General features: G+C 39.5%; 1 protein-coding gene across 1 annotated transcript in view; it reads left to right on the top strand.

The window, feature by feature from the left end:
• Positions 1 to 1032: 1032 nt before the first annotated feature.
• The window catches only part of DLD (dihydrolipoamide dehydrogenase), a 34810-nt gene continuing 8535 nt past the window's right edge, over positions 1033 to 27307 (top strand). Inside the window, exons 1-8 of the mRNA XM_049641328.1 lie at positions 1033 to 1371; positions 2865 to 2943; positions 10256 to 10335; positions 10813 to 10881; positions 11449 to 11518; positions 13138 to 13238; positions 14036 to 14179; positions 14709 to 14810. Of these exons, the coding sequence (XP_049497285.1) occupies positions 1333 to 1371; positions 2865 to 2943; positions 10256 to 10335; positions 10813 to 10881; positions 11449 to 11518; positions 13138 to 13238; positions 14036 to 14179; positions 14709 to 14810 (684 nt within the window). The 5' untranslated portion in view covers positions 1033 to 1332. The remainder of the gene's footprint in view (positions 1372 to 2864; positions 2944 to 10255; positions 10336 to 10812; positions 10882 to 11448; positions 11519 to 13137; positions 13239 to 14035; positions 14180 to 14708; positions 14811 to 27307) is intronic.

The following is a 27307-nucleotide window of genomic DNA, read 5'->3' as shown; positions in this document are numbered from 1 at the left end:
CAGTTCTCAAATAAACTCATTGCACTCAACTGCTTATTTCTGGGACTGCTTCTAGGGCTGGTCAACTAAAACAGTGACCCATTAAAGGAGTTGGGAATGGCTACACAATTTTCACTAGGGATGACTGGATATTTGGAAATATTCACTAATCATAAATATAAGGGAGAAAATATGCATGTTTAAATAAGAAATTGGATAGTTGAAACTGAGGTGCTGACAGGATCACCCAGGGGGACATGCTCTGTAGACAACTGAAAATATGGAATTAGAGATTAGAGAAGTACAGACTGGAGATAAGTGTCTAGGAGTTATCAGTGTACGTAGGCAGGTGCTAAAGCCATGAAAATGGCTAAGATGACCAAAATGCTTATTTACAGAGTAAAGGACAGGGAAAATGGATGTTGGAGGACAACTAGCAGCCTGTATAACAAACCCTAACTAAATAGCATTCTCTTCTCCCCTAAAGCCGAGTATAGCTAGGTAAGGAATAATTTTTAATTGGTGTTTAAATCCACAGACCCCAGCACGGTGCCTGGGCAGTAAACTTTCAAGAAATGTAGAATTAAGTTTTATTCACACTATATAGTTATCACAAAGCATGAATCAGATCTTAGAGCTCTGTGCTCAATCTTGAAGACAGTTCTTCATTGTCTCTTATAAAAACCTAAAATCTTATCCCCCACCCAACCCATCCTAATTTGCTCTAACAGAGGAGGAAGATAGTGTTTTCTGTTTTGCCAGTTAGCTTAGAGTAGGCTGCTGGTGATGCCAAAGTCTGTGGTTCCATCCCTTATATAGTATTTGATTTGAGGAGAGAAATTATAAAGCAGTCATCTTTCCTCTGCGCGACCTCGGGATAGTTAACCTCTCAGGCCTCATCCGATGAAGTGGTAAAACTCATCATCTTTCATATACTTGCTGTGAATTGAGACGATGCCTGGAAAGTGCTGAGATTCCTCAGCTTAGCACAATCAAGGACCCGTCAAGCCTTACTTTCTGCAGCTTGCACCAAGCAAACGATAGCCTTGTTAATTTAGCTCGTCTTCCAAGTATAAGATCACATTACGAGCCCCCACGTTTACCTATCACCGGTAAAATGGTACGGCACTCCCTCCCTGCCACAAAGCACTAGGCGCCTTACGACAGTGTGCGACCCCGCGCCTGACAGGAACGCCTAGTCCCATGGCTCTGACCGCTCCAGCCAATCGCGCTGCTGCCGACCCATGACGTAAGCTGCTCTTGTGCATGCGCAGGGCGGGGAGACCTTGGCGAGGCGGCAGAGGAGCTTAGCGGAGGTGAAAGCATTGGCGGAGAGGAAAGTTGAGCGGTAAAATGCAGAGCTGGAGTCGTGTGTATTGCTCCTTGGCCAAGGTGAGGGCCGGCTGGGTGGGGTCGTGCGGAACCAGAGGCACAGAAGGGCCTGCTGACGGAGTCCGGACGCGGCCTAACTGGTGGGGCGAGAGAGGCCGGCGGTCGGGCCGGGACCACCCGCGGCCCCGCCCCTGAGCAGGCTCTGCCCGGGCCGCGACCGGAGCAAAGACCCGGGCGGCGGAGAGGCCCCGCCTGTTGTGTGACGGCCAGCAGTTACTCACTGTCCACTCCCAAGCCTGGGCCCTGGGCACACAGGCTTCTCCACCTTGGCAGAGGAAGTAGAAATAGCACTTGCCCCGTCTGATCTGGCTTTTCATACGTTCTACGTTTTATCTCGAATCCTCATCTCAGCCCTAGAGTGGCAGTGGGCAGGTAACCTTGCGGCTGCTCCTTGAAACAGCCAGACGCAGTCAGCCCCGGCAGGTAACCCTAAGAATTCCTCAGAGGCCTCTTCATTGTTTGCAGCTTTAAGGTAGTGTCCATTGCCTTCCCTTCTAGAGGCTTGCAGCAGGTTATCTTTCGTTACGACAGCTCTCCCATTTCATCTCCGTGTCGAATACAGCCAGATTGTACGTATGTGGGATCGTAGCTGAGTACTGTGCTGATGGATACCTTGAAGATCATATGCTGGTCAAACTCCTTTGTGTCTAGGATGAGTAATCTGTGTTCCTGAGAGTTAATGTAATATGCTAGGAGTTACATTTTTAGTTAGTGGGGGAGCAGGGATTAAAAGTCAGGACTGACGTTTGGTTGGTCTGCTCCACTTTGGCCTACCGTCCTGACCTCAGGTGCCTTGAGTTACCTTGGAGTAGAGACCATGACTGCATTAGTGTGGGTTTCATCACTGCCTCCCGTTTGCCTGCTGTGATAGGAGCTATTTGCTTTGTTTCTTTGTGCCTCCCTGTTCTTAGCGTAGGAGAGAGTAGACGTCCATAGAGATTTTTATGGAGGTTGTGATGCAGTCTGTGAAACCTGAGTAGCTGTTGAATGTCAGTAACTGCGTTTTCCAAAGTGACATTGTCTAATTTGTGTTCCTAGTTAACTGTTCAGGAGCATCTTCATAGGTTGTACGTGGTAGTTTGAGTTAGGAAACAGCAGTTACAAGTAGGATTGTCATAATACAGATTATTGGGTACTTAAGTTAGAACTCTAAGAACTTTAACCGTGACATTAAAATGATCCCTGGCGCCAGAAATGAGCCGTGCTTTCTGAAACTTTAAGAAAACTTCACGCCACTGAATAACACTTTTTGTTGGGCTAACTATGACATAGTTTATTGAATATTCATAATGAAAAGATAGTGTGGTGAGCTGTGGTGGAGAGTTTAATTGTTATGAAAGAGGAGAAATTGATGTGTAATCTCTATGTGGCAATGGAAGATATATTAATAATAAGTGATAAAGTTTGCTCCATTTATTACATTTTCATGGACCTTCAGTAGTTCACTGTTTTGAATTCACATTTTACATCATATGAACAATTTTCTTTTCCAGAGAGGCCATTTCAGTCGAATATCTCATGGCTTACAGGGAGTTTCTGCAGTTCCTCTGAGAACTTACGCTGATCAACCAAGTAAGTACTTAGTAAAACAGTTTTTCCTCACATTATTTCATAGTTCCTTTGTGTTTAAATGTAAAAGTAAGTGAATATTAGAGTTTCTGGTAATAAAATAGTGGGTCATAAAATAGTGGGTCATAGAATTAGAGTAACCGGTAATAAAATAGTGGCTCATAGAATTCGTTTGTTCATCTGTGTATTCACTTAAATGTTTATTGAGCACCTAGTGTCTCCAGGCAGTGAACAAGGCAAAGCCCTGTACTTTTGGAATTAATAGTCTGGTGACAAAAGACAAACAATACTGAAGTAATAGGTAAATATTTTGGGTAGTGATTGAAAATTAAAGTGGGCAACGGAGAGGAACAAAGACTATTTTAGATAGGCTGTCAGGACTTTTCTAAGGAAATGATGTCTGAGTGAAGGGAGGGAGTGAGGTTATTTCAGGCAGACAGAAACAACTATGACAAGGGTGTGAGGTGAGAACTAGCTTGTGAGGTTTAAGGCATTGCAGAAAAGGCCGGTGTGGCTGGAGGATGTAAAATCAGAGAGGTAGGCGGGGATCAGTTCATGGTGGGAGGGTTTTGGAAGCCAGGTGAAGGAGTTTGGATTTTATTCCCAAGTGTGGTGGGAAAGCCAATGAAGAGTTTTGAGCCGGGGATGATTTTTGAATGTTTACATTGAAAAAGTTAGGGGCGCCTGGGTGGCTCAGTCAGTTAAGCGTCCGACTTCGGCTCAGGTCATGATCTCGTGGCTTGTTAGTTCGAGCTCTATGTGGGGCTCTGTGCTGACAGCTCAGAGCCTGGAGCCTGCTTCAGATTCATTCATTCTCTCTCTCTCTCTCTCTCTCTCTCTCTCTCTCTGCCTCTTCCCTGCTCACACTCTGTCCCTATCTCTAAAAAATAAATAAACATCAAAAAAAAAAAAAAAAAGAAAAAGTTAATTCTGTCCACTGGGTGAGGTTAAGTGTGGTGGTTATTTGACATGGTTTAGAATGGTAAGATGACTTTTTGACATCCTGAGCGAAGATTTTGATGGGCTTGTCAAAAACATATTATAGGACAGAAGGATATACCCTGAAAGGAAGCTATGAAAGCTATGGATTATGGATATTTTCCTCTTTTTTAAAAAATATTTTTGAAGCTTCTGTAAATGACACATATTTTGTTTTTCAGCTACTTAAAACAGGAAGTTAATAGTCTTTTTTTTTGTTTGTTTTTGGTTTTGGTTTTTTAATTTTTCTATGGTACCATCCAGTACGGTACCTGGTACAAAGTAAGTAACCAGCAACAACAACAGTAATAGTAACTGATTCACTGAGGGCTTACTGTGTCTCAAGCAGTCTTTAATCCTTGTTGCCATCTTGTAAAATATGTGCTTCCATTTTCCCCATTTTATAACTGGAGGAACTGAGTGAAAAGAGGTTCAGCTAAGAAATGACAGAATTGGGAAAATTTTTCTGACCCTAGAGCCTACATTTTTTTTTTTTTTAACCTTTTTAATGTTTGTTTATTTTTGAGAGCCAGCACGTGCAAGCGGGGGAAGAGCAGAGAAAGAGGGAGACAGAATCCGAAGCAGGCTCTAGGCTCTGTGCTGTGTGCAGCACAGAGCCTGACACGGAGCTCAAACCCACGAACCGTGAGATATGACCTGGGCCGAAGTGAGACGCTTAACCGACTGAGCCACTCAGGCGCTCCTAGGGCCTACGTTTTTAATTTCTGTTCTGTTTGGTCAGCTTCTGTTGAGTATTTGTTGATGAGAGCACCTGGAGGAGTTCAAAATTTCTTATAATACAGTCCCTGTTACAACATCTGGAAGATGTTTGAATAACTGTATGAACCAAATTCATCAAGATTTGAAGAGTGATGTGTGTTATTGTGGTAGGACCTTCTGTTTCGTGACAGGAGTGGACTCACAGCACTTAATCACTCACATTAGCTACATTCATTCCTCAGTTCAACAACTATGGGATATATACTATGTGCTAGTGACTGGGATGATGCAGTGAACAAGTCAGACAAGATGCAGCTTTTTAAAGAAATTTTTTTATTAAAAAAATTTTTTTTAATGTTTATTTTTGAAAGAGATGGAGACAGAGCATGAATGGAGGAGGGGCAGAGAGAGAGGGAGACACAGAATCCGAAGCAGGCTCCAGGCTCTGAGCTGTCAGCACAGCCTGTCACAGGGCTCAAACTCACGAACCACGAGATCATGATTTTAGCCGAAGTTGGACGCTTAACCAACTGAGCCACCCAGGTGCCCCCAAGATGCAGCTTTTATAGAGTTTATAGTCCATTTGGGCAAGACAAGCATCCATCCAATAATTGTGATAAGCGGAGAGCCTGGATGGCTCAGTCAGTTAGAGGAGTCCGGCTTCAGCTCAGGTGTGAGGTCGGGCTCTGTGCTGACAGCTCGGAGCCTGAAGCCTGCTTCGGATTTTGTGTGTCTCCCTCTCTCTCTGCCCTCCCCTGTTTGCACTCTGTCTCTCTCTCTCTCAAAAATAAACAAACATTAAAAAAAAAAATTGTGGTAAAGACCCCATAGGCTAAATATAAGGGAGCTATGAAATCTGTATCCCGATGGAGAATGGTCACAGAATTCTTTCTAAGGAAACGATGTTGATATCTGAAAAGGGTTGGGGTGGGAGGGGGTATGGGAGGAGGTGTTCCAGGTAGAAGGAGCAGCATGTGGGAGTATTTTGATGTGAGAAGGAGCACAGTGCCTTTAAGGAGCTTGAAAAGGGCCAGTGTGGCTGAAGTGTGTTGAAGATTGAGAGTTGACCTCTGCAGATAATGAAAGACCCTAACTCTTTATTTTAACGACAGTTGGAAGTCATTGGGAGTGTTTTAAGCAGAGGCCTGATACGATTTGTTTTTTGTTTTTTTTTTTTTAAGTTTATTTTTGAGAGACAGCACAGATGCGCATGCCAACAGGGGAAGAGGGGAGAGGGAGAGAGAGAAACCCATGCTGTTAGTGCCAAGCCGATTCTGGGCTTGATCTCTTGAATCATGAGATCATAACCTGAGCCGAAATCAGACATTTAACCGACTGAGCCACCCAGTGCCCTGATATGATTTGTTTTTAAAGATCATTCTTGCTGCAGATTGGAGTTTTTATTGTAATGCTTTTTGCTTTTTCTCTCTTATTAGACTAGAAGAACCAGGGCTGTGTCATTATAGGTATCCAAAGACCTTAGAATAGTGTCTAATGCTCAATAAATGTTTGTTGAATGAAAAAGAAAAGACCAATGAAGAAGGAGAGAGTAATGTCTGGGTCGGGTTTTAGTGGGAGAGAACACTGGAGTAGCATTGGTGTTACGAAGATTGGAGGTTGTGAGATTGGGAGGTGGATCTGAGGAGGGAAGAAACATCCGTCGAGTGCCTTGTATGCACCTAGCATCATCCCAGGATGTTGACATGCATTGTTATCTTTGACCTCAAACCCCGGGATGTAGGTATTACTGTCACTATTATTCCTATGTTACATCAAAACCAGAGAGATTAAATATTTGCCCAAGAATTTACAAAGGGGTAGAGCTCATGTTTGAACACCAGTTTTTCTTTTCTTTTCTTTTCTTTTCTTTTCTTTTCTTTTCTTTCTTTCTTTCAATTTCAAATCTTTTTTTCTTTTACTATATTTCTCCTTTATGGATTAAGGAGGTTGTAGGGTAATGATCAGAAAGTAAAGAATTCTTATAGAATTCAGGATTTTAGAGGCTGGGCAGTTTTGGGTGATGACAAGTATAGGATGTTACTATGAAAGGGTCACTAAAATAGACTGGAGATTAAGGCCGTTGATAATTTAAAAAGGACCCCTCTACCCCCCAAAACAGATAAACCTTGCCAACTGGCTCTTATACTCATTTAGTGAATTTGGTAATTAATAATTCCTGCCTTATGATATGTTTTTTCTGACCCCTTTTTTTATTTTTAAAAATAATCTTGATTTATGTATATTTTGAAACATGCGTGTTTTCCCTAACTGTAGTGTCAGGTTACTGAAGGTAGTGATTTCCTCTTGGGTAGGTGTTCATAAATACTTGTTGCTTTCGTTATGTTAATGAAGGAGCTTTTTGTCATTTTAGTTGGAGTTCCTGATTGCCCTGGAGATGATGGGGTCATCTGAGTGTTCTGCATGGCATTAGGACAGAAAGGTATAGGAGTGAGTGGAGGCTTATGAATGGAAAGAACCTGCTTTGAACCCTGGCTGCATCACTTACTAGTTGTGCAACCTTATGCAGGTTGTCTAGTCACTCTCAGCCTTAGTTTCTTCCTGTGAAATGGAGGTCTGATAATTGTGTCATAGAGACATAAGGAGGCTTAAATGAGACGACATGAAATACTCAGCTCACTGCCTGGCACAGAATAAATTACCAAAATGGTAGATGTTATTGCAAACTGACTCCTTAAAATACGTCTTGCACTTTGTTGATGATTATCATTTATTTGTAACTCAACACCTGTATTTCAGTGGTAGCCTTGATGACATGGTGTACTTATTTTCCTCACAGTGATATAGTAAGTAACATTCGTAGAACACTTTTTCCTGCTTTTTCTCCTTCAGTTCATTTCATGGCATTAACTGCCATGTCTGTTGAAGTCCATCACACCTAATTGTATCCCAGTATTTTTTAAAGCATCAGCCTGATAACTTTCTCCTGATATTTCACTGCCACCTAAAATGCAGATTGCTATGTAGCTGTCTTCTGCCGTACTTCTAACTTAGTCATCTTTCTCCCATGATACTGATTTGTGTGTCCTGTTTGGTTTTTCTTTTTCACTCTTAAAGGCTAGAGCTAATTTTGTAAAATTAACCATCAAGTGTTCCTTAGTGTGTTTCATTTAATTATTTGTCTGTATCCTGGTTTTTAAAAGTGTATGTGGGAATCAAATTGAGAAATGCTTTTGGACAAGGAGGTGGTGAGTCAGAATTGTGTGTTGTAAACTCTTAACCTGCGTGCAGCCTTTGTATAGGTGAGAGCCAACTGGTTTGTCTTTGCAACCTTTCGTTATGAAAAATCGCAAATGTTCGGAAAAGTAAGAATTTTCCAGTGAACATTCATAGATACTTCCACTAACATTTTACTGTACTTAAACTGTCATGTATCTGTTCATCCATTTAGCCACCCATCAGTCCACCTTACTTTTTTGACACATTTAAAAGTAAATCGCAGACATCCCCTAAATACTGGCTTGTTTTTGAAGGTTTGTTACTGGATCACACCCTCCTATAGTCTCAGCTGACTGATCTTCAGAGAATTTTCCTTTTTCCCTTCTTTTTTGTTCTCCCTAGCACTTTAGTGGTGTTCTGATGGAACGGTACATCTAATATCTTCAGTGAGGGGTGATTGGTTTTAAATTTTTGGTATTTTGTATAGTTAAAAAAAAATCTAAGAGCACGATGGGAAATGAAACTAAAATTTTTGGCTATTTTGTGTTTAAATTTATTTAATTAACATATACTTTAATCAGAAAAGATGTTAAAAATTCAGCAAAGAAACCTGTTTTTTGTAGCTTGTGTTTCATTACTGTGAATTAAAAATTAGAATCCAAATTAAAGAATATTGTTTAGGCCATCATTTGGTTCAAAACTTGAAAATAGATATACACTTTATTATGTACTTAATTCTGAACATGAATCAGGGAACCAGACAGCGTAGCCAAAGAGCACAAGTGGATCGAGGAAACTTGAAACGATCCTTTTTTCATGTATTGGACTAGCTATATATTTTTTTCATGTACTGAGTAATCCTAATTATCATTTGATATAACCAAGGAGAATCAGTACTTTTATTTATTCAGTAGGAAGGATTCTTAGGTTTTGTGGGTTGGATAACTTCTTAGTTATCTTTCAACACAGGGGTTCTGTGTTTCTTTTCAGTCCTGCAGAAGTTTTTTGATGATACTAGCACTGCCATCCCTTGGAGGGGTGGGTGTTTTCTTGAGGAGGGATGATCAGAAATTAAAACTGCCATCTTCAGAGGTCAGAATATAGCTACCATATAGCAAATATTTATTATGTATGCTCCAAGTATTGTGCTAAGCTATTTACATATTTTGTATCATGCCCCTATGAAGTAGGTTTTTTTGTAGCCTTTATTTTGCAGTTAGAGAAACTGAAGGTGAAGTGAAACAGGTTAAATTACTCTCCTAAGGTTAGATGTCTAATAATTATAAAGCTTGATTATTGCTCTTAGGATTTTAGTTTATGATAGTTGAAATTGAGGAATAGAATACCGTTGAATAATGGGATGACCATTGGAAATAGAGACAAAAAGCTTACATTTTGTCTCTGCCAGTCACTTGCTATATGACCTTGGGCAAGTTAACTGACCTCTCTGAACCTAGTGTTTCTTATCTGTGAAATGTCAGTTATATGCCAGCCTTACCGTCTTCATAAGAAGTTCGAGAATCAAACAGGATAATAGATGTGAAAATGTGTTATAAACTGCTAAATGCTTGGGGTTGTAAGGATAGTAGAGGCGGAGGAGAAGGGAGACTGTCTCCTAACTCTTTCAAGCCAGTGTATTTTTATTTGAAGTTGGCTTGAGAACAGTGGGAATAATTGGACTTCTTTTCCATTTGCATTATAATTATTATATTACTAAGGCTGCTGATAAAAGTTAATTTCCTTTTCTATCTTCATATGGTAAATGTCCAGAGTGGTTCACTTAATGTTCTGGTTAGCCTGTTATTATAAACTATATGAAATTTATCAGCATTCAAATAAAGTCCAAAACGTGTTTGCCATCTATTACAGGGAAGCTGGTTTTTCTCCCTGTATCTCAAGTACAGTACCTGGAATCATATCATCCTTAAATTTATTGACAGCTCTAAGGATGTACAAAATTTAATCCTAACATTAGTCATTTAAGGTAGTGTTATTGTTTCTTTTATGACAGAAAAATTAAGTCACTTGGTTACACAGCTAATAAATGTTAGAGCTGAGATTTGAAGACAAGTATGTCAGATTCCAAAGTTCTCTCCCTCATGCAGATGTGTCTTCTAGTGTCACTAAAAGCCTGTCTTGTTGTTCTTAAGTAAAATGGTGTGGAATTTAGCAAGGTCAGTGGATACAGTGGATATAGAACTCTGTTGTATTTCCATATGTCATAATGAACAAATAGAATATGAAATTTAAAAATGCCAGTTTTAGTTAACATCAAAGAATGTTAAGTACCTAGGAATAAAATAGTACTGGGTAGAAAATTCTGGTTCCTTGTACTTTCTTGGAAGTTTAAAGTATCAGATTTTTTGTTTGTTTTTTTAATGTACTATTTTTGGTCCATATTAAGCAATTTACTGTTTATATCAATTTGCTTTTATTGTAGTTGATGCTGATGTAACAGTGATAGGATCTGGTCCCGGAGGATATGTTGCCGCTATTAAAGCTGCCCAGTTGGGCTTCAAGGTAAAGTTTAGACTAAACGAGGTGTTGATTTATTTTTATTTGGAAGGACTTGATCATATTCACAAAATACTTTGCACCTAAATAACAGTGGTAAATAATGTCTTTATAAGTTCTATTCAGGCCTGAGACGAGTGAAGAGTGTTATTCAGTTGTGGTAGTCTCATGAAATAGCAGAGTCCATTATTCCCAACTCCCCACACTGCTTCGCACGTTTGGCTACTAACTTCACTTTGGAAGCAACAGTAATAGAACTAAAAGCATGTGTTTGGTAATGTTAAACAAAAATGTCTTAGAATAATTCACATTTGGGTTAGCCTGCATTTAGTATTACTCAGATGATAAATTTTAAAGGACTCTATTTCATTCTCACAAATGCAAACTTATTTTATACAAGAATTAGGACAGATACATGGGAATTTTAGTGAACTGAAACTCTGCAGGTTATGTGCCGCTAAATAATATTTTCTTTGGTTGTAGACAGTCTGCGTTGAGAAAAATGAAACGCTTGGTGGAACGTGCTTGAACGTCGGTTGTATCCCTTCTAAGGTGAACGTGTGTTTCGTACAGTGCAAAGGCTTCTTTCATTAGCCACCAGCTAGAAGGATATGTTAAGACTAGAATATTAGACTAATACAGTTACTAAAAAATAAACAACCCAAGGTTGATAAAAAACATGTTATCCTTGGTAAAGCTTAAGCAGTGCTTTCAGCGGTTTGCCATACATTCCTGAAATTGCTTCTTTGTTTTGGAATCCCTAGCCTTTCCATTCAAACAGACTCTCATGTTCCATTTTTCTCCTTAGTTCTCCTTTACCAACGAAACAGATCATAGGCAGTAAATTCTTTTAGGTGCTTTTGGATGTAGACAGGACTGCCCTTTTCACCTGCCCCCTGAAGAGGGTACCTATTCCTTTGCTTTTAAAGAAAGTAAAGGTGTTTTGTTTTTCAGTCCTGCTGTTGAACATTGTGTCATTATTTGACTTAGATTAATTACATAAGAACAGAAACTGAATTGTTGTAGTCCTTAGTACTATTGCATGCAGGGGATGTCATTTCTTAAGTGCTTTTTTATCATATAAAGTCTTATTAACATTTCATCATTTTGTCTATTTAGGCTTTATTAAATAACTCTCATTATTACCATATGGCCCATGGAAAAGATTTTGCATCTAGGGGAATTGAAAGTAAGTATACCTTTCATATTTAGCAATATTACCAGCCATACTTGACTCTTCCAGTTAAAGACTTCTGTATGTCTAATGAGTAATACTTGTTTCATTGAGGAAAGAGTAAAAAAAGATATTAAAAATAGAGATTTACTTAAGGCTTAAATCCAGATTTCTACTATGACATCTTCTGTTCCTTTGACAACTTTTGTGTGAAGTCTGCTGTGTGTGTGTGTGTATGTGTATGAAGAGTCAGTTTCAATTTCCCTGAAACCTGGAGATCTCGAGGTGGGGAGTTGGGACTGGATTCCTGAGTGCTCTAGGCAGGGAAGGAAGGAAGGAAGGAAGAAAGGAAGGATGGACAGACTGCTTAGGTTGTTGGTAGTGTGGCAAGAACAAAGGAGAGAATGGGGAATGTAACCCAGTGTAAAAGGAGGGCATTTCATTTTAATTTGGTAAATCTTGTCTCCCACCATTCTTTTTGGGCTGTTTTCATTTCATCCTTTTTCACCAATTGTTGACAGATTCATCCAGAAGGGTAGTCTGTTCTAGAAAGAGCTTAAACATACCAGTGGGTATGGAGGGGTAATCATTTTTCTTTCATTTGTTTGTTGTAGTAGTTTCTGAAAGAATGGGCTGTAGTAGGCAATCCAGTGGGTATAGAGGTGATATGTACACATTAAAGCAAACATATCAAAGTAGATGAAAGGTAGAATCAAAACCCACTTTCCTGACTCAGGAAAGAAGAAACAGGGCTTAGTCAAGAGACTTGCATCGTAGGCCAAGCTTCCTCTTCTAGTTCTATGACCTACGTAAATCAGATCTCTCAGGGTCTCTGTTTCCTCATCTCTGAGATATGGGTTGATTGCATGTGCAGATTGCTAAGATCTCCCTCTTTTGAAGTTCTGTTGAGTTGAGCTGCTTTGTTATGTTGTTGCTTCAGAGTTAGGAGTTAAATGAGGGATTTTTTTTTTTTTTTAAGTTTATTTATTTTGAGAGAGAGAGTACACGCAAGTGGTAGAGAATCAGAGACAGAAAGAGGGAGAGAGAGCATTGCAAGCAGTCTCTGCAGTGTGGAGCCTGATGCGGGGCTCGAACCCACAAACCATGAGATCATGACCTGAGCTGAAGTCGGACGCTTAACCAACTGAGCAACCCAGGTGACCCAAATGAGGGATTAAATCCAGTTGATTAAACTCTTTTATGTTAAGTTTCTATATTTAAAGTTTTCAGATGAGTATTTTTGTTTTTGTTTTGTGAAGTTGTTCCTATTTAAAATTTCAGCTGATGTTTTACTTTGCCATCTCTATTTAATTCTGTCCAGATTTATAATCATCATCATGTGTTCGGAGAATGAGTATGTTGCCACGTGGGATGTAATGTGTATTTTGGACTGCATTTTTCCCAAAGGTGGACTTTTTACTGTGTTTGATAAGTTTTATTGACCGTGATGTGTTGCTGTTGGCCTGTTTGCGAGCTACAATTATTATAGCAGTTACTACATGAGAAGTTTTAACACTGCCTTTTTTACAGTTCTGTAAGCATTAAGCTGAAATTTTCCAGACCTGATTAGTGAAAAATATCACATTGCGTCAAGAATTTAGCTAAGGACTAAAGATTTATTTAACAAATTACAGTGTCTGAAGTTCGCTTGAATTTAGAGAAGATGATGGAGCAGAAGAGTACAGCGGTAAAAGCTTTAACTGGTGGAATTGCCCACTTATTCAAACAGAATAAGGTCAGTGTTTTAATGTTCAGATGCCTACTTTATCTTATGTTCATATGAAACATTCTGCTGATAGAGTGATGCCCTTAGAACTTAATGCTTGGGGGTATTATATATATATTTTTTAATATTTATTTTTGAGAGAGAGTGAGAGACAGAGTATGAGTGGGGGAGGGGCAGAGGGAGAAGGGGGACACAGAACCCGAAGCAGGCTCCAGGCTCTGAGCTGTCAGCACAGAGCCTGACATGGGGCTTGAACCCACAAACCATGAGATCATGACCTGAACAGAAGTTGGCTATTTAACTGACTGAGCCACACAGTCACCCCTATCTCTTTTTTTTTCCTGCTGGGGATATTAATTTAAAACTGTGTGCTAACCTGAAATAGATTCCCTGACGTATATAACAAGTTTTTTGCTGCTCTGTGCGTAACCTTATTAAGTAAGGAAGTATTTTGTACTGGGTGTATTATTTAATAGAGTGCTTTTATTTTCCTCCCCATTAATCATGTTTTTTTATTTTTATTTAAAAAAATTTTTTTTAATGTTTATTTTTGAGAGAGACAGAGACAGAGTGTGAGCAGGGCAGGGGCAGAGAGAAAGGGAGACAGAAACCAGAGCAGGCTCCAGGCTCTCTGAATAAGCTGTCAGCACAAAGCCTGATGTGGAGCTCGAACTCACAAACCGTGAGATCATGACCTGAGCCGAAGTTGGATCCTCAACCAACTGAGGCACCCAGGCGCCCCATGTTTTTTTAATTGCAAACATCATTTTAAACTTTGTCAATGTATAAATATTATTTTATTAAAGGTTGTTCACGTAAATGGATATGGAAAGATAACGGGCAAAAATCAGGTCACTGCTATGAAAGCCGATGGCAGCACTCAAGTTATTGATACAAAGAACATTCTTATAGCTACAGGGTCAGAAGTTACTCCTTTTCCTGGAATCACGGTATGCTTTTTACAACTGTTATAACCTTCCTTCAGGAAGACCTTTTATAAACTACTTTATTCATGCTATTTATGCACTTTGAATGAAAAATTTCTAACTGAAATACCATATGTTGACACTCAGCTTTGGGAAGCTATCTCTATTTTGCAGTGATTTTGACCAGAAATAGAACATTTCATATTAAGATAGACTTGGGTTCATTTTGTAGTTAAAATGGACCATTTTGTTTTGAAATATTGAATGATGAAATTTCAAGTGAGCATTTTTAATGGGATTTGTTAAAATGGACTGTAAGGGATGGGGGAGAGGGGAAAGTGGGTGATGGGCACTGAGGAGGGCACTAGTTGGGATGAGCACTGGATGTTGTATGGAAGCCAGTCTGACAATAAATTATATTAAAAAGAATTGAATGTAAGGATAGAAGTCATAGATACCTCAGAACAGATAAATGTCTTAGTATTTTTTGTGAGCTCATTTATAAGGCAGTAGGTTTTTCCAAATCATTTTGATTGTATATATTTTGTTATAGATTGATGAAGATACAATAGTGTCGTCTACAGGTGCTTTATCTTTAAAAAAAGTTCCAGAAAAGATGGTTGTCATTGGTGCAGGAGTAATAGGTGTAGAATTGGTAAGTAATGCCTTTTCTTCTCTTACTGCCTTCATGGAGTTGGAAGGAACTTAATGGTCTCCTGTTTGATTCTTTTTACAACATTGTAGGTAGATCAACATTGAGTTTTGCTTAAACACTTCTAGTATTACTAGAATTACTAATTTTTAAGACAACCAATTTATATAATCGTTAGTCATTAGAACATTCTCTTTTATTTTGAAATCTGCTTCCCTGTATCTTCTACCCTTTCTGTTTCCTAGGATGGATGTTTAAAAAATCTGACAGCCCTTCAGTCCTTCAGAAGACAGTTCTCATCTTGAGCAAATTAGCTTTCAGATATGACTTCTGTGGTCTGGCTCTTCCCTCTCCATCCTTATCTTGATCCCTCTTAAGTTTTGTCAGACTGCTTGCAATTCTCCTGAGAACCTTGCTGTTTCATGCTTTTCTGCCTTCCTCGTTCTCCCTTCCTGTCCATCTGGTGACTTTTCTGTATTACCAGCAACCTCTTCTCTCCATTTTCAGGTATCCTTTCCCAGGGCTGCTGGATCTTGATAGCACAAAGAACTGCTTCACTTGTGAAATCACAAATTCAGACGTTGTGTTCTCTAACCATAACCTCCTTTCCTCTCTTACTCAGGTTTTCTCAGCACACAGATGGTTTATCAGGTGCTGTAGTCCTTGGGTCCCTCTGTGTCTTTGCTCTCTGCACGTCCTGTCTTGACTGCTTTCCTGATCCACTTAGATTCCATAGTCCATCACCTTAGCCACTCTTCTTGAGTCCCTTGCCTCCTTGTTCCCTCATCCCTGCTGGCAGAGCTCTAGTCCTGAGGAAATTCAGCTGTCTGCTCTTTGTTTTTTTAAATTGTAGTCGACCTACAGTGTGACGTTAGTTTCAGGTGTACAACCTAGTGACTCCTTAGTTCTGTATACCATGCTGTGCTCGCCACAGATGCAGCCCCACCTCACACCATAAGACTCTATGACAGTACTGTTGTTACTTCCTGTGCTGTACCGTTTATCCCCAGGACTTACTCATTCTGTAACTGGAAGCCTGTACCTCCCACTCTGTCACTTTTTGCCCATTCTGCCACTCCCCTCCCCTCCCTTCTGGCAACCACCAGTTCTCTATTTATGGGTCTTTTTCTGTGTTGTTTGTTTTGTTGTGTTTAGTTCTTTTTTTTTTTTTTTTTTGTTTTGATTCCACATACAAGGGAAATCATATGGTATTTGCAATATGTTATGAAAAATGTTGCTAAAGCTTATGTCTGATAGATTGCTACCTGTTTTCTGCTAGGAATTTTATAGTTTCAGGTCTTACATTAGGTCTTTAATCCATTTTGAGTTTATTTTTGTGTATGGTATAGAAAAGTGGTCCAGTTTCATTCTTTGACATGTGACTGTTCAGTTTTCCTGACACCATTTATTAAAGAGACTGTCTTTTCCCTATTGCATAAGTTTTCTTTCTTTATTATAGACCATATAAACATAGGTTTATTTCTGGGCTTCCTAGTTCATTGGTCTGTGTGTCTCTCTTGTGCCATTAATACACTTTTTCGATTATTGTATTTTTGTAGTATATCTTGAAATCTGGGATTGTGTTACTTCCAGCTTTGTTTTTATTTCTCAAGATTGCTTTGGCTGTTATGGGTCTTTTGTGGTTCCGTACAAATTTTAAGATTATTTGTTTTAGTTCTGTGAAAATTACTTTTGGTATTTTGGTAGGATCGCATTGAGCCTTTGGATTGCTTTGGAGAGTATGGACATTTTAACAATCTTAATTCTTCCAGTCTGAGCATGGTATGTCTTTCATCAGTGTTTGAAAGTTTTCAGAGTATATGTCTTTCACCTGCTCAGTTAAGTTTATTCCTAGGTATTTCATTCTTTTTGGTGCAATTGTAAAAGCAATTATTTTCTTAATTTCTTTCTGCCACTTAGTTATTAGTGTATAGAAGTGTAACCAATTTGTATATGTTGGTTTTGTATATGCTGCATCTTCACTGAATCCATTTATTCTGATGGTTTTTGGGTGGAGTCTTGAGGGTTTTCTGTGTATAGTGTTCTGTCATCCTCAGATGTGAGTTTTACTTCTTTCTTACCAGTTTGGATGCCTTTTATTTCTTGTCTGGTTGCTGTGGCTGGGGTGAAGGTGGTGGGAGTGGCCATCTTGTCGTGTTCCTGATCTTAGTGGAAAAGCTCTCAGGTTTTTACTGTTGAGTATGATGTTATCTGTGGATTTGTCATATATGGCCTTTATCACGTTGAGGTATTTTCCTTCTGAACTTACTTTGTTAAGAGTTTTTATCATGTTGAATTTTGGCCAAATTTTTTTCTGCATCTGTTGAGATGATCATACCAATTTTCATCCTTCATTCATTTTGTTAATGTGGCGTGTCACATTGATTGATTGGAGGATACTGAACTGTCTCCAGAATGGATCTAACTTCATCATGATGAATCCTTTTTTTTTTGTTTTTAATTTTTATTATTTTTATTTTTTTTCATGTTTATTTTTTGAGAGAGAGCACAAGTTGGGGGGGAGAGAGAGAGGGGGGCTTGGGGGAGACACAGAATCTGAAGCAGGCTCCAGGCTCTGAGCTGTCAGCACAGAGCCTAACGCGGGGCTCGAACTCACGGACCGAGAGATCATACCTGAGCTGAAGTCGGATGCTTAACCAGCTGAGCCACCCAGGTGCCCCTGATTTTAATCTTCAATTTGGTGAGACCTTTTTGGTGGCATATCCTGGAGAATGTTCCATGTGCACTTGAAAAGAAGGTGTTTTCTGTTGCTTTTGGATGGAATGTTGTGAATGTTCTGTTAGGTCCATCTAGTCTGATGTCTTGTTCAAAGACACGGTTTCCTTATTGACTTTCTGCTTGATTTTCTCCATTGATGCAAGTTGGGTGTCCCCTGCTGTTACTGTGTTACGTCATTTCCTCTGTGTATGTCTGTTTTTATGTTCATACATTTAGGTGCTCCAATATTGGTTGCATAGATACTTATAATTGTTACGTTCTCTTGTTGGATTGATCCCTTTGTCATTATGCAGTGCCCTTGTCTCTTGTTACAGTCATTATATTTTATTTATTTTTAATTTTTTTTTTTTATTTTAAAGTATGTTTTGTATAATGTAAGTATTGATACCCTGGCTTTTTTTGGATACCATTTGCATGGAATATCTTTTTCCATCCCTTCCCTTTTGGTCTGTATTTTCTGAAGCAAGTCTCTTGTAGGCAGCATATAGATGGATCTTGTTTTTTTATCCGTTCCATCAGCCATGTCTTTTGATTGGAGCATTTATTTACATTTAAAGTAATTATTGATAGGTATGTACTTAGTGCCTTTTGTTACTTGTTTCTTCATTGTTTTTGTAGTTCTCTTGCTCTTTTTCCTTGTGATTGAGGACTTTCTTTGGTGTTATGCTTGGCTTTCTCTCTCAATTTTTGTGTGTCTATTACAGGTTTTTGCTTTGTGGTTACCATGAGGTTCATAGATAACATCCTAAGTATATAGGATTCTAAGTAACATAATGATACTTATAATGATACTGTATAACTTATAATGATACTATATAACATAATAAGTATATAGCAGTCTGTATTAAGTTGATGGTCACTTAAGTTTGAGCACCTTCTAAAAGGACTGTATTTTTACTGCCCACTTCTATGTTTTATGTGTATGTTGTTATATTTTACATTTTCTAATTGAGTTCCCTTAACTAATATTTTATTTATAAATGTGCTGCTTTTTAGTCTTTTAACTTTCTTTGTAAGTGATTGAACTACTACCTCTACTATGTTTGTTTTTATGAGTGAAATTTTTTTGGGTCATGCTTTCTTCTCGGTACGGTCTTTTTGCTTAAAGAAGTCCTTTTACCATTTCTTGTAAGGCCGGTTCATTGGTGATGAACTGCTTTAACTTATGTTTGTCTGGGAAACTCTTTGTCTTGCCTTTAGTTCCAAATGGCAACCTTGCTGGGTAGAGTATACTTGGTTGTAGGTTTCGTCTTTTTAGCACTTTGAATATATCCAGCCATTCCCTTCTGGCCTACAGGGTTTCTTCTGAACAATTAGCTGATAGCCTCATGGGGGTTTCCCTGCTGTGTAACTAGTTGCTTTTCTGTTGCTGCTTTTAAGGTTCTCTCTTTATCTTTAATTTCTGACATTTTAATGATTATGTGTCTTAGTGTGGACTTCTTTGGGTTCATTTTTGTTTAGGGCTCTCTTGCTTCCTGGACATGGATGTCTGTTTAGAGAAATTTTCAGCTATTATTTCTTCAAATAAGTTTTCTGCCCTTTGCTCTTTCTTCTCCCGGACCCCTATAATGTAAATTTTTTTCCGCTTGATGTTGTCCCAGGGGTCCTTTAACCTGTCATTTATTTTTTTGCTGTTCAGCTTCGGTGCTTTCTACTATCTGGTCTTCCAGATCACTGAACTGGTCTCCTGCATCCTCTAATCTGCCATTGATTCCCTTTAGTGTATTTTTCACTTCAGTTAATGTGTTCTTCAACTCTGATTGGTTCTTTTTCATATTTTCTATCACTTTGTTGAGGTCCTTACTGAGTTCATCCACTCTTCTTTGTAGTCCTGTGGGCGCCTTTATGGCCATTACTTTGAACTCTTTATCACGTAGATTGCTTGTCTGTTTTCTTTAGTTTGTTTTCTGCTGTTTCCTTTTGTTCTTTTGATTGGAGCATATTCCTCTGTTTCCTCATTTTATCTGACTTCCTGTGTTTGTGTGAATTAGGTGAAAGGGCTACCTCTCCCATTCTTGAAGGAGTGGCCTTGTATAGGAATTTCCCCTGTGTAGACTCCATGTTCCTGATGGCTTTGGCTTTCTGGCTGGAGCTGGAGCGGGCACAGGCTGGGGCATCTTGGGCTGTTTTGTGCCAGGGCCACCCTAATAGGACAGCTGGAGCTGAATCAGATGTGGTCTGGCAGGTCCTGGGGTTCTCTGTGTTGGGCTACCCTGGTGGAATGACTGGAGCTGGGGTGGGTGCCAGCTGCAGCACTCCACAGGGGGCTCCCTGGCCGGATCGGTGAGAGTGCCTGGGGTGCTTTGCACCCAAGTTGCCTTGGCAGGACAGCTGGAGATGGAGTTGTAGTGGGCACAGGCTGGGGGGTTTCATGTGTTGTGCTGGGGCAGCCCTAGTTGGACAGCTGGAGCTATGGTAGGTGTGGGCCAGGAGCCCAGGGCCACTGAGTCAGCAGTCCGTTTAGAACGCCTGGACCCTGCTCCTGTCTGCACTACCAAGGTGAAGGGAGAGCGTAAACAGTGGTGCCTCTTAGCGTCTCCATCTCTGGGGGGCTTTCCAGCAGTCCCCACCATCTGGCCCATGCTGTATGGTTAGTAAATGAGTTTTCTCCACTTCTATAGTCTTTCTGCTCTTTAAAAGATTGTTGTGTTTTTTGTTGTGACCCGGGGTGGGTGAATTTGCACGTGGCTCCTCAGTCCTGTCTCTCCCTACTGCAGTTTTAATGTTGGGGTCAGTTTCCTGTCATTACCGTGTCTCAGGCTCTCCTCTTGTCCTCTGTGTGGTCCTTCTACCCTTTGTTGTACGGAAGCTGTTCAGTCTATTCTCAGCTCTTCAGGAGGGATTGCCGTATGTGCGGGTATGGATTTCTTGTGTCTGTGGGAGGTAAATTCAAGGTCTTCCTGTGCTGCCATCTTGGACATTTCAGGACTTTTATATCTAAGTGCCAACTAGCACCTCTACTTGTAGGTCCCACAGACACTCATTTCAGTACATTTATAACTTAACTCTTCCCTCCCCCTTTTCCCTCTTTTCACCCTCCAAAAAACCAAACAAAACCCGTTTCTTTGTTAGTATTTCTCATCTTAGTGAGTCATACCACCGCACATCTAGTGGCTTGAGCAGGAAGTTTGGGAATGACTCGACTTCTCTGATGCCATTGTGCCTCATACTGAGTCACTGGGTCCTAATGTGATACTGTGAGACCTAGATGTCATGGATGTAGCCGCCTTTTCACACATCTGCTTATCCTTGTTCAGGCCAGTGTCGTTTCTAATCTAATCTCCCATAGGGGCTGAAGTCCTTTATAACGCAAATGTAATCCTGTCCCTTCCCTGCTAAAAATCCTTCACTAACTATAGTCATTAGGATAAATCCAAAATCTTTACTGTTATTGAAAGGCTAGCATGATGTGGCACTGGCTCACGTCTCTAGCCTCATTTCTGGGCACTCTGTCTCTCAAACTACATTCCATGTAGAGCGAAATACCAGTTTCTGAACCAGCTGCACTCTTTGTTTTATCTGTAGGCCTTCTGTTCAGAACATGTATTCCTTCTCCTGGTCCCTGCACTCTCAGAGCCTTCCTCCACTGCCCTACATGCCCTTAAGTGCTCTCACTGAGTGTTCCCTTGCACCCTGTGCTTGTTACAGAATTGATCTCAGTTCACTGATACTACTGGTTCACTTGTGTCTCTTTTGTTAAGTCATAAACTGCATGAAGGCGGAGGTTGTGGCTGCACTTCTGTGCATCTTCACGCAGCACAGTGGCTGGTATGAAATAAGTTGTCATATGTTAGCTTTTATTATTGCTGAGTAAACATTTGCTAATATAATAAATACTTTTCAAAAGTCACCTTACAAGTTACTTTTTTAGCGAAGACTTCCTTTTTTCTGAGAAAGTGCAAGTCTTTCTGTCTTTGAGTCTTAGTATGGTATGTCTGCGTTTGTATCGCCTACTAATTGACAGTATATTGCATTTATTTGTTTATGTCTGTCTTTACTACGAGACTGTAAGCTCCTTGAAGGCAAAGACTGAGTGTCATTCATATTTGAATCTCTGTTGCTTTCCTTAATGCTTTTTACCTAGGTCTTGTAGGTACCGGATCCATTATTTTGTTGTCATCCTTCTGATCCACTCTGGTCTGTCAGGGTCACTTGTAAATGGTGTTTAGAACTAAGCATAATAGGGGCATCTGTGTGGTTCAGTTGGTTAACCGTCTGTCCGACTCTTTATTTCAGCTCCGGTCATGATCTCACATGGGATCAAGCCCCATGTCGGGCTCTGCACTGAGAGTGGAGTCTGCTTGGGATTCTCTCTGTCCATCTTTCTCTATCAAAATAAACTTAAAAAAAAATCAAAACTAAGCATTATATTCTGGATAATGGAGAAAACTTCTTTTGATATGTACTTTTAATGTAATGTACTTCTTTTCTTCGTCCTTTAAGATTGGTTGAGTTATTTTTCTTTTTTAAAGACTATCGAGTTTGTAGTCAGTTGAAAACTTCACATCTTTTGCTTGAGGAATTCTGATTTTTTAAACCAAAATAAATAAATAAACCTCAATAAAGGATTATGAACCTTTATCTTTGCTTTAATGTTCACTTGTACCCTTATTCCAGTCCTTTCCTCTTTCTTGATTCTTGCATCCTTACACTTACCTGCTTTTTCTTGCCATGGGTAAATAGATCTGGGAAGACTGTTGACTGAGGCATGCGGTCTATCATCTGATTTGTCTAAATTGGTTAATGAATCCATCTCTGGTGTCATTCATGTCAGTATGAAGTATAGAGAGCCATCTGACGGTACACTTTTTAAGCTGCTTATAAAGGTATTTGAATCTCCATTGATCTGTCACATCTATAGGATATGAGATTTTTTTTTTTTTTTTTGACAACTTTGCTGATGATGAAAATATCCTGCATTATTATCCACTCCAGAAAAGCCTTCAGAAAATTATTGACATGACCTGTTTGGAACACTTGGGGTAGTATCTAATGATTTTCAAACCAGCTGTTCAATAATGTCTTCTAGTATTTAGTGGGGATTGACCTCTGAAATAAATTTCAGAATCTATTTTCCAGAATATTTTCTTTTCACTTTGCAAAATTTTAGGCAATGTATTGCCTGTCTGGCACCCTTTGTGACATTTCCCTTATGCCGATTAAGTTCCCAGAGTTTACTGACAGTGTCTCTGTTATCACATTATGATCTGATTTGACTAGAGAGTTAACTTAAAAAAATTGACTAGTTTCTTAGTATTTCCTCTATTCACTCCACTTTGAAAATTGTTCTCATGGGTGGATAAAACGAGCAAGAAGAAAATAATATAGATTTACTTTCTTTTGTTGGTAAGTATAATATCTGAAGCAATACTTCTGTCTTTCATTTCAGTACTTTGGGGTATTTTTACAAGTCTTGGGTCTTTTCAAACATCTTCATGTTTTAGGTGTCACTATATTGAATGTTTCCACAGATGTCTTTTTTTTTTTAATTTAAACTTATTAGAAGTAACTTACTGTGTAGTCTTATTTACCTTTTTATCATAAAGATTACTCACGTGACTATATATGTTTTACTATATACGTATAGTATATAGACTTTTACATATGTCTATATGTATATAATATGTAGACTATATTACCTTTTCCCGTTCCAGTTTAGTATAAAGTTTTAGAATCAGATACAAATTTGAATTTCAGCTCTGCCTTACGGGATTATTGTTGGGACTTAGTAAAGTAGTAACCTGTAATACACTTAATCCAGTACCAAACATCCAATAAGCTCTAATGTCTAATAACTGGTAGATACTATTGGAGTTTTCCCATCTCTAAGGATTTTGAAATTCTTAGATTTTCCTGAAGAGTAAGGCATTTGTCTAGCTAGCTGTGGTCACTGTCCCCTACTTTGAATTATAGACTTCAAGATGATGTGTATTATTTCCCATGGTTCTTCCTATTTCTTTTTGCTGTTGTGGGAAATGTCAGGATTTTGTTCATTTTTTTGTGGCTGAATAGTATTCCTTTATGGATATATATCACACGTGTTGTTATTTTAATTTTCTTTTTGTTGAAGTATAATTGACATAGTATTAGTTTCAGGTGTACAGCATTGATTTGACATACTCTTACTGTTTCTTACTTTCTGATTTAGGTTTAAAGAAGTGTTTTTTTTTTAACACCTTTATTGCGATACAGTCTTGTGTATCCTTTACCCATTGAAAGTGTACGATTCAGTGGTTTTTTAGGATGTTCACATAGTTGTGCACTTGTCACCACTGTCTTAATTCCAGAGCATTTTCGTCACCTCAGAAAGAAACCTTGTGTCCATTGGCAGTGACTCTACATTCCTCCCTTCTCCCCAGCGCTGGAAACTGCTAACCTACTTTCTCTGACCCTGAAATTGCCTGTTTGGGACTTTCCGTATAAATGGGATTCATGGCATTTAAATCTGTGGCTTCTTCACTTAGCATAATGTTCTCAAGGTTTATATATACTTGATAACTCTTTTTTTGTTTTAATGTTTATTTTAGAGACACAGAGTGCAAGTTGGGGAGGGACAGAGAGGGAGAGAGAGAGGGAGGGGCACAGCATCGAAAGCAGGCTCCAGGCTCTAGGCTCTAGGCTCTGAGCTGTCAGCACAGAGCACAATGCAGGGCTCAAACCCACGAACTGCAAGATTATGACTTGAGCTGAAGTCGGGACACTCAACTGACTGAGCCACCCGGGCGCCCCATACTTGATAACTCTTTATAGCCAAGTATTCCATCCTGTGGCCCTAGCACGTTTTGTTTATCCATTCATCAGTTGATGGACATAGGGCTTGTTTCCACTTTGACGCTACGTGTTTCACTGCTGTGACTGTGTACAGGTTCTTGTCTGGACGCGTGTTTTCACTTCTCTTGCACATGTACCTGGCGGTGGAGTCGTTGGGTCAAGCGGTAATTCAGTGTTTAGCCTTCCAAGGAGCTGTGCTGTGGAGCGCGGCTGCCCTGTCGTGCAGTCGCTGGCAGCGTGAGCTGCTCTGCCTCCTTATCGCTATTTCGGCGCTGCTTTCTTGACTCGAGCCACTCTAACAGGTGTGCTCTGGGGTCTCGGGTTTTCATTTGCATTTCCCTAGTGGCTTGTAACATCGAGCATCTTTTTATGTGCTTACTTGCCATCTCTGTATTGTCTTTCCTGGCATTTAAATGTTTTTCTTTTTTTCAGTTTGTTTTATTGAATTTTGAGACATCTTTGTGCAAAGAATATAAATTCTTTATCATATAGCTGTCTTACAAATATTTTTTCTCAGTCTGCCTTTTCTGTATTCTTAATATTAGCTTTTAGAGAGAAGTTTTAAATTTTGACGTCTCTTTTATCTTTCATCTTTTTTTTTCTTTCATGGATTGTGCTTGTGGTGGTGTGTGAGCCTCACTCAGGGTTACAAAGATTCTTTCCTGTGTTTTCTTCCATAAGTTTTATTTATTTATTTATTATTTTTTAATATGAAATTTATTGTCAAATTGGTTTCCATACAACACCCAGTGCTCATCGCAACAGGTGCTCTCCTCAACACCCATCGCCCACCCTCCCCTCCCTCCCACCCCCCCATCAACCGTCAGTTCTCAGTTTTTAAGAGTCTCTTATGCTTTGGCTCCCTCCCTCTCTAACCTCTTCTTTTTTTTCTTCCCCTCCCCCATGGGTTTCTGTTAAGTTTCTCAGGATCCACATAAGAGTGAAAACATGGTATCTGTCTTTCCCTGTATGGCTTATTTCACTTAGCATAACACTCTCCAGTTCCATCCACGTTGCTACAAAGGGCCATACTTCATTCTTTCTCATTGCCACATAGTACTCCATTGTGTATATAAACCACAATTTCTTTATCCATTCATCAGTTGATGGACATTTAGGCTCTTTCCATAATTTGGCTATTGTGGAGAGTGCTGCTATAAACATTGGGGTACAAGTGCCCCTGTACATCAGCACTCCTGTATCCCTTGGGTAAATTCCTAGCAGTGCTATTGCTGGGTCATAGGGTAGATCTATTTTTAATGTTTTGGGGAACCTCCACACTGTTTTCCAGAGCGGCTGCACCAGTTTGCATTCCCACCAACAGTGCAAGAGGGTTCCCGTTTCCACATCCTCTCCAGCATCTATAGTCTCCTGGTTTGTTCATTTTAGCCACTCTGACTGGCGTGAGGTGATATCCGAGTGTGGTTTTGATTTGTATTTCCCTGATGAGGAGCGATGTTGAGCATCTTTTCATGTGCCTGTTGGCTATCTGGATGTCTTCTTTAGAGAAGTGTCTATTCATGTTTTCTACCCATTTCTTCACTGGATTATTTGTTTTTTGGGTGTGGAGTTTGGTGAGCTCTTTACACATTTTGGATACTAGCCCTTTGTCCGATATGTCATTTGCAAATGTCTTTTCCCATTCCGTTGGTTGCCTTTTAGTTTTGTTGATTGTTTCCTTTGCTGTGCAGAAGCTTTTTATCTTGATGAGGTCCTAATAGTTCATTTTTGCTTTTAATTCCCTTGCCTTTGGAGATGTGTCAAGTAAGAAATTGCTGCGGCTGAGGTCAGAGAGGTCTTTTCCTGCTTTCTCCTCTAGGGTTTTGATGGTTTCCTGTCTCACATTCAGGTCCTTTATCCATTTTGAGTTTATTTTTGTGAATGGTGTGAGAAAGTGGTCTAGTTTCAACCTTCTGCATGTTGCTGTCCAGTTCTCCCAGCACCATTTGTTAAAGAGACTGTCTTTTTTCCATTGGATGTTCTTTCCTGCTTTGTCAAAGAGGAGTTGGCCATACGTTTGTGGGTCTAGTTCTGGGGTTTCTATTCTATTCCATTGGTCTATGTGTCTGTTTTTGTGCCAATACCATGCTGTCTTGATGATGACAGCTTTGTAGTAGAGGCTAAAGTCTGGGATTGTGATGCCTCCTGCTTTGGTCTTCTTCTTCAAAATTACTTTGGCTATTCAGGGCCTTTTGTGGTTCCATATGAATTTTAGGATTGCTTGTTCTAGTTTCGAGAAGAATGCTGGTGCCATTTTGATTGGGATTGCATTGAATGTGTAGATAGCTTTGGGTAGTATTGACATTTTGACAATATTTATTCTTCCAATCCATGAGCAGGGAATGTCTTTCCATTTCTTTATATCTTCTTCAATTACCTTCATAAGCTTTCTATAGTTTTCAGCATACAGATCTTTTACATCTTTGGTTAGATTTATTCCTAGGTATTTTATGCTTCTTGGTGCAATTGTGAATGGGATCAGTTTCTTTATTTGTCTTTCTGTTGCTTCATTGTTAGTGTATAAGAATGCAACTGATTTCTGTACATTGATTTTGTATCCTGAGACTTTGCTGAATTCATGTATCAGTTCTAGCAGACTTTTGGTGGAGTCTGTCGGATTTTCCATGTATAATAGCATGTCATCTGCAAAAAGCGAAAGCTTGACTTCATCTTTGCCAATTTGGATGCCTTTGATTTCCTTTTGTTGTCTGATTGCTGATGCTAGAACTTCCAGCACTATGTTAAACAACAGCGGTGAGAGTGGGCATCCCTGTTGTGTTCCTGATCTCAGGGAAAAAGCTCTCAGTTTTTCCCCATTGAGGATGATGTTAGCTGTGGACTTTTCATAAATGGCTTTTATGATATTTAAGTATGTTCCTTCTATCCCGGCTTTCTCGAGGGTTTTTATTAAGAAAGGATGCTGAATTTTGTCAAATGCTTTTTCTGCATCGATTGACAGGATCATATGGTTCTTTTCTTTGATTAATGAG

Source organism: Panthera uncia, chromosome A2 (assembly GCF_023721935.1).
Source record: "Panthera uncia isolate 11264 chromosome A2, Puncia_PCG_1.0, whole genome shotgun sequence".
Classification (NCBI taxonomy): domain Eukaryota; kingdom Metazoa; phylum Chordata; class Mammalia; order Carnivora; family Felidae; genus Panthera; species Panthera uncia.
This window is presented reverse-complemented; position numbering and strand designations above follow the sequence as displayed.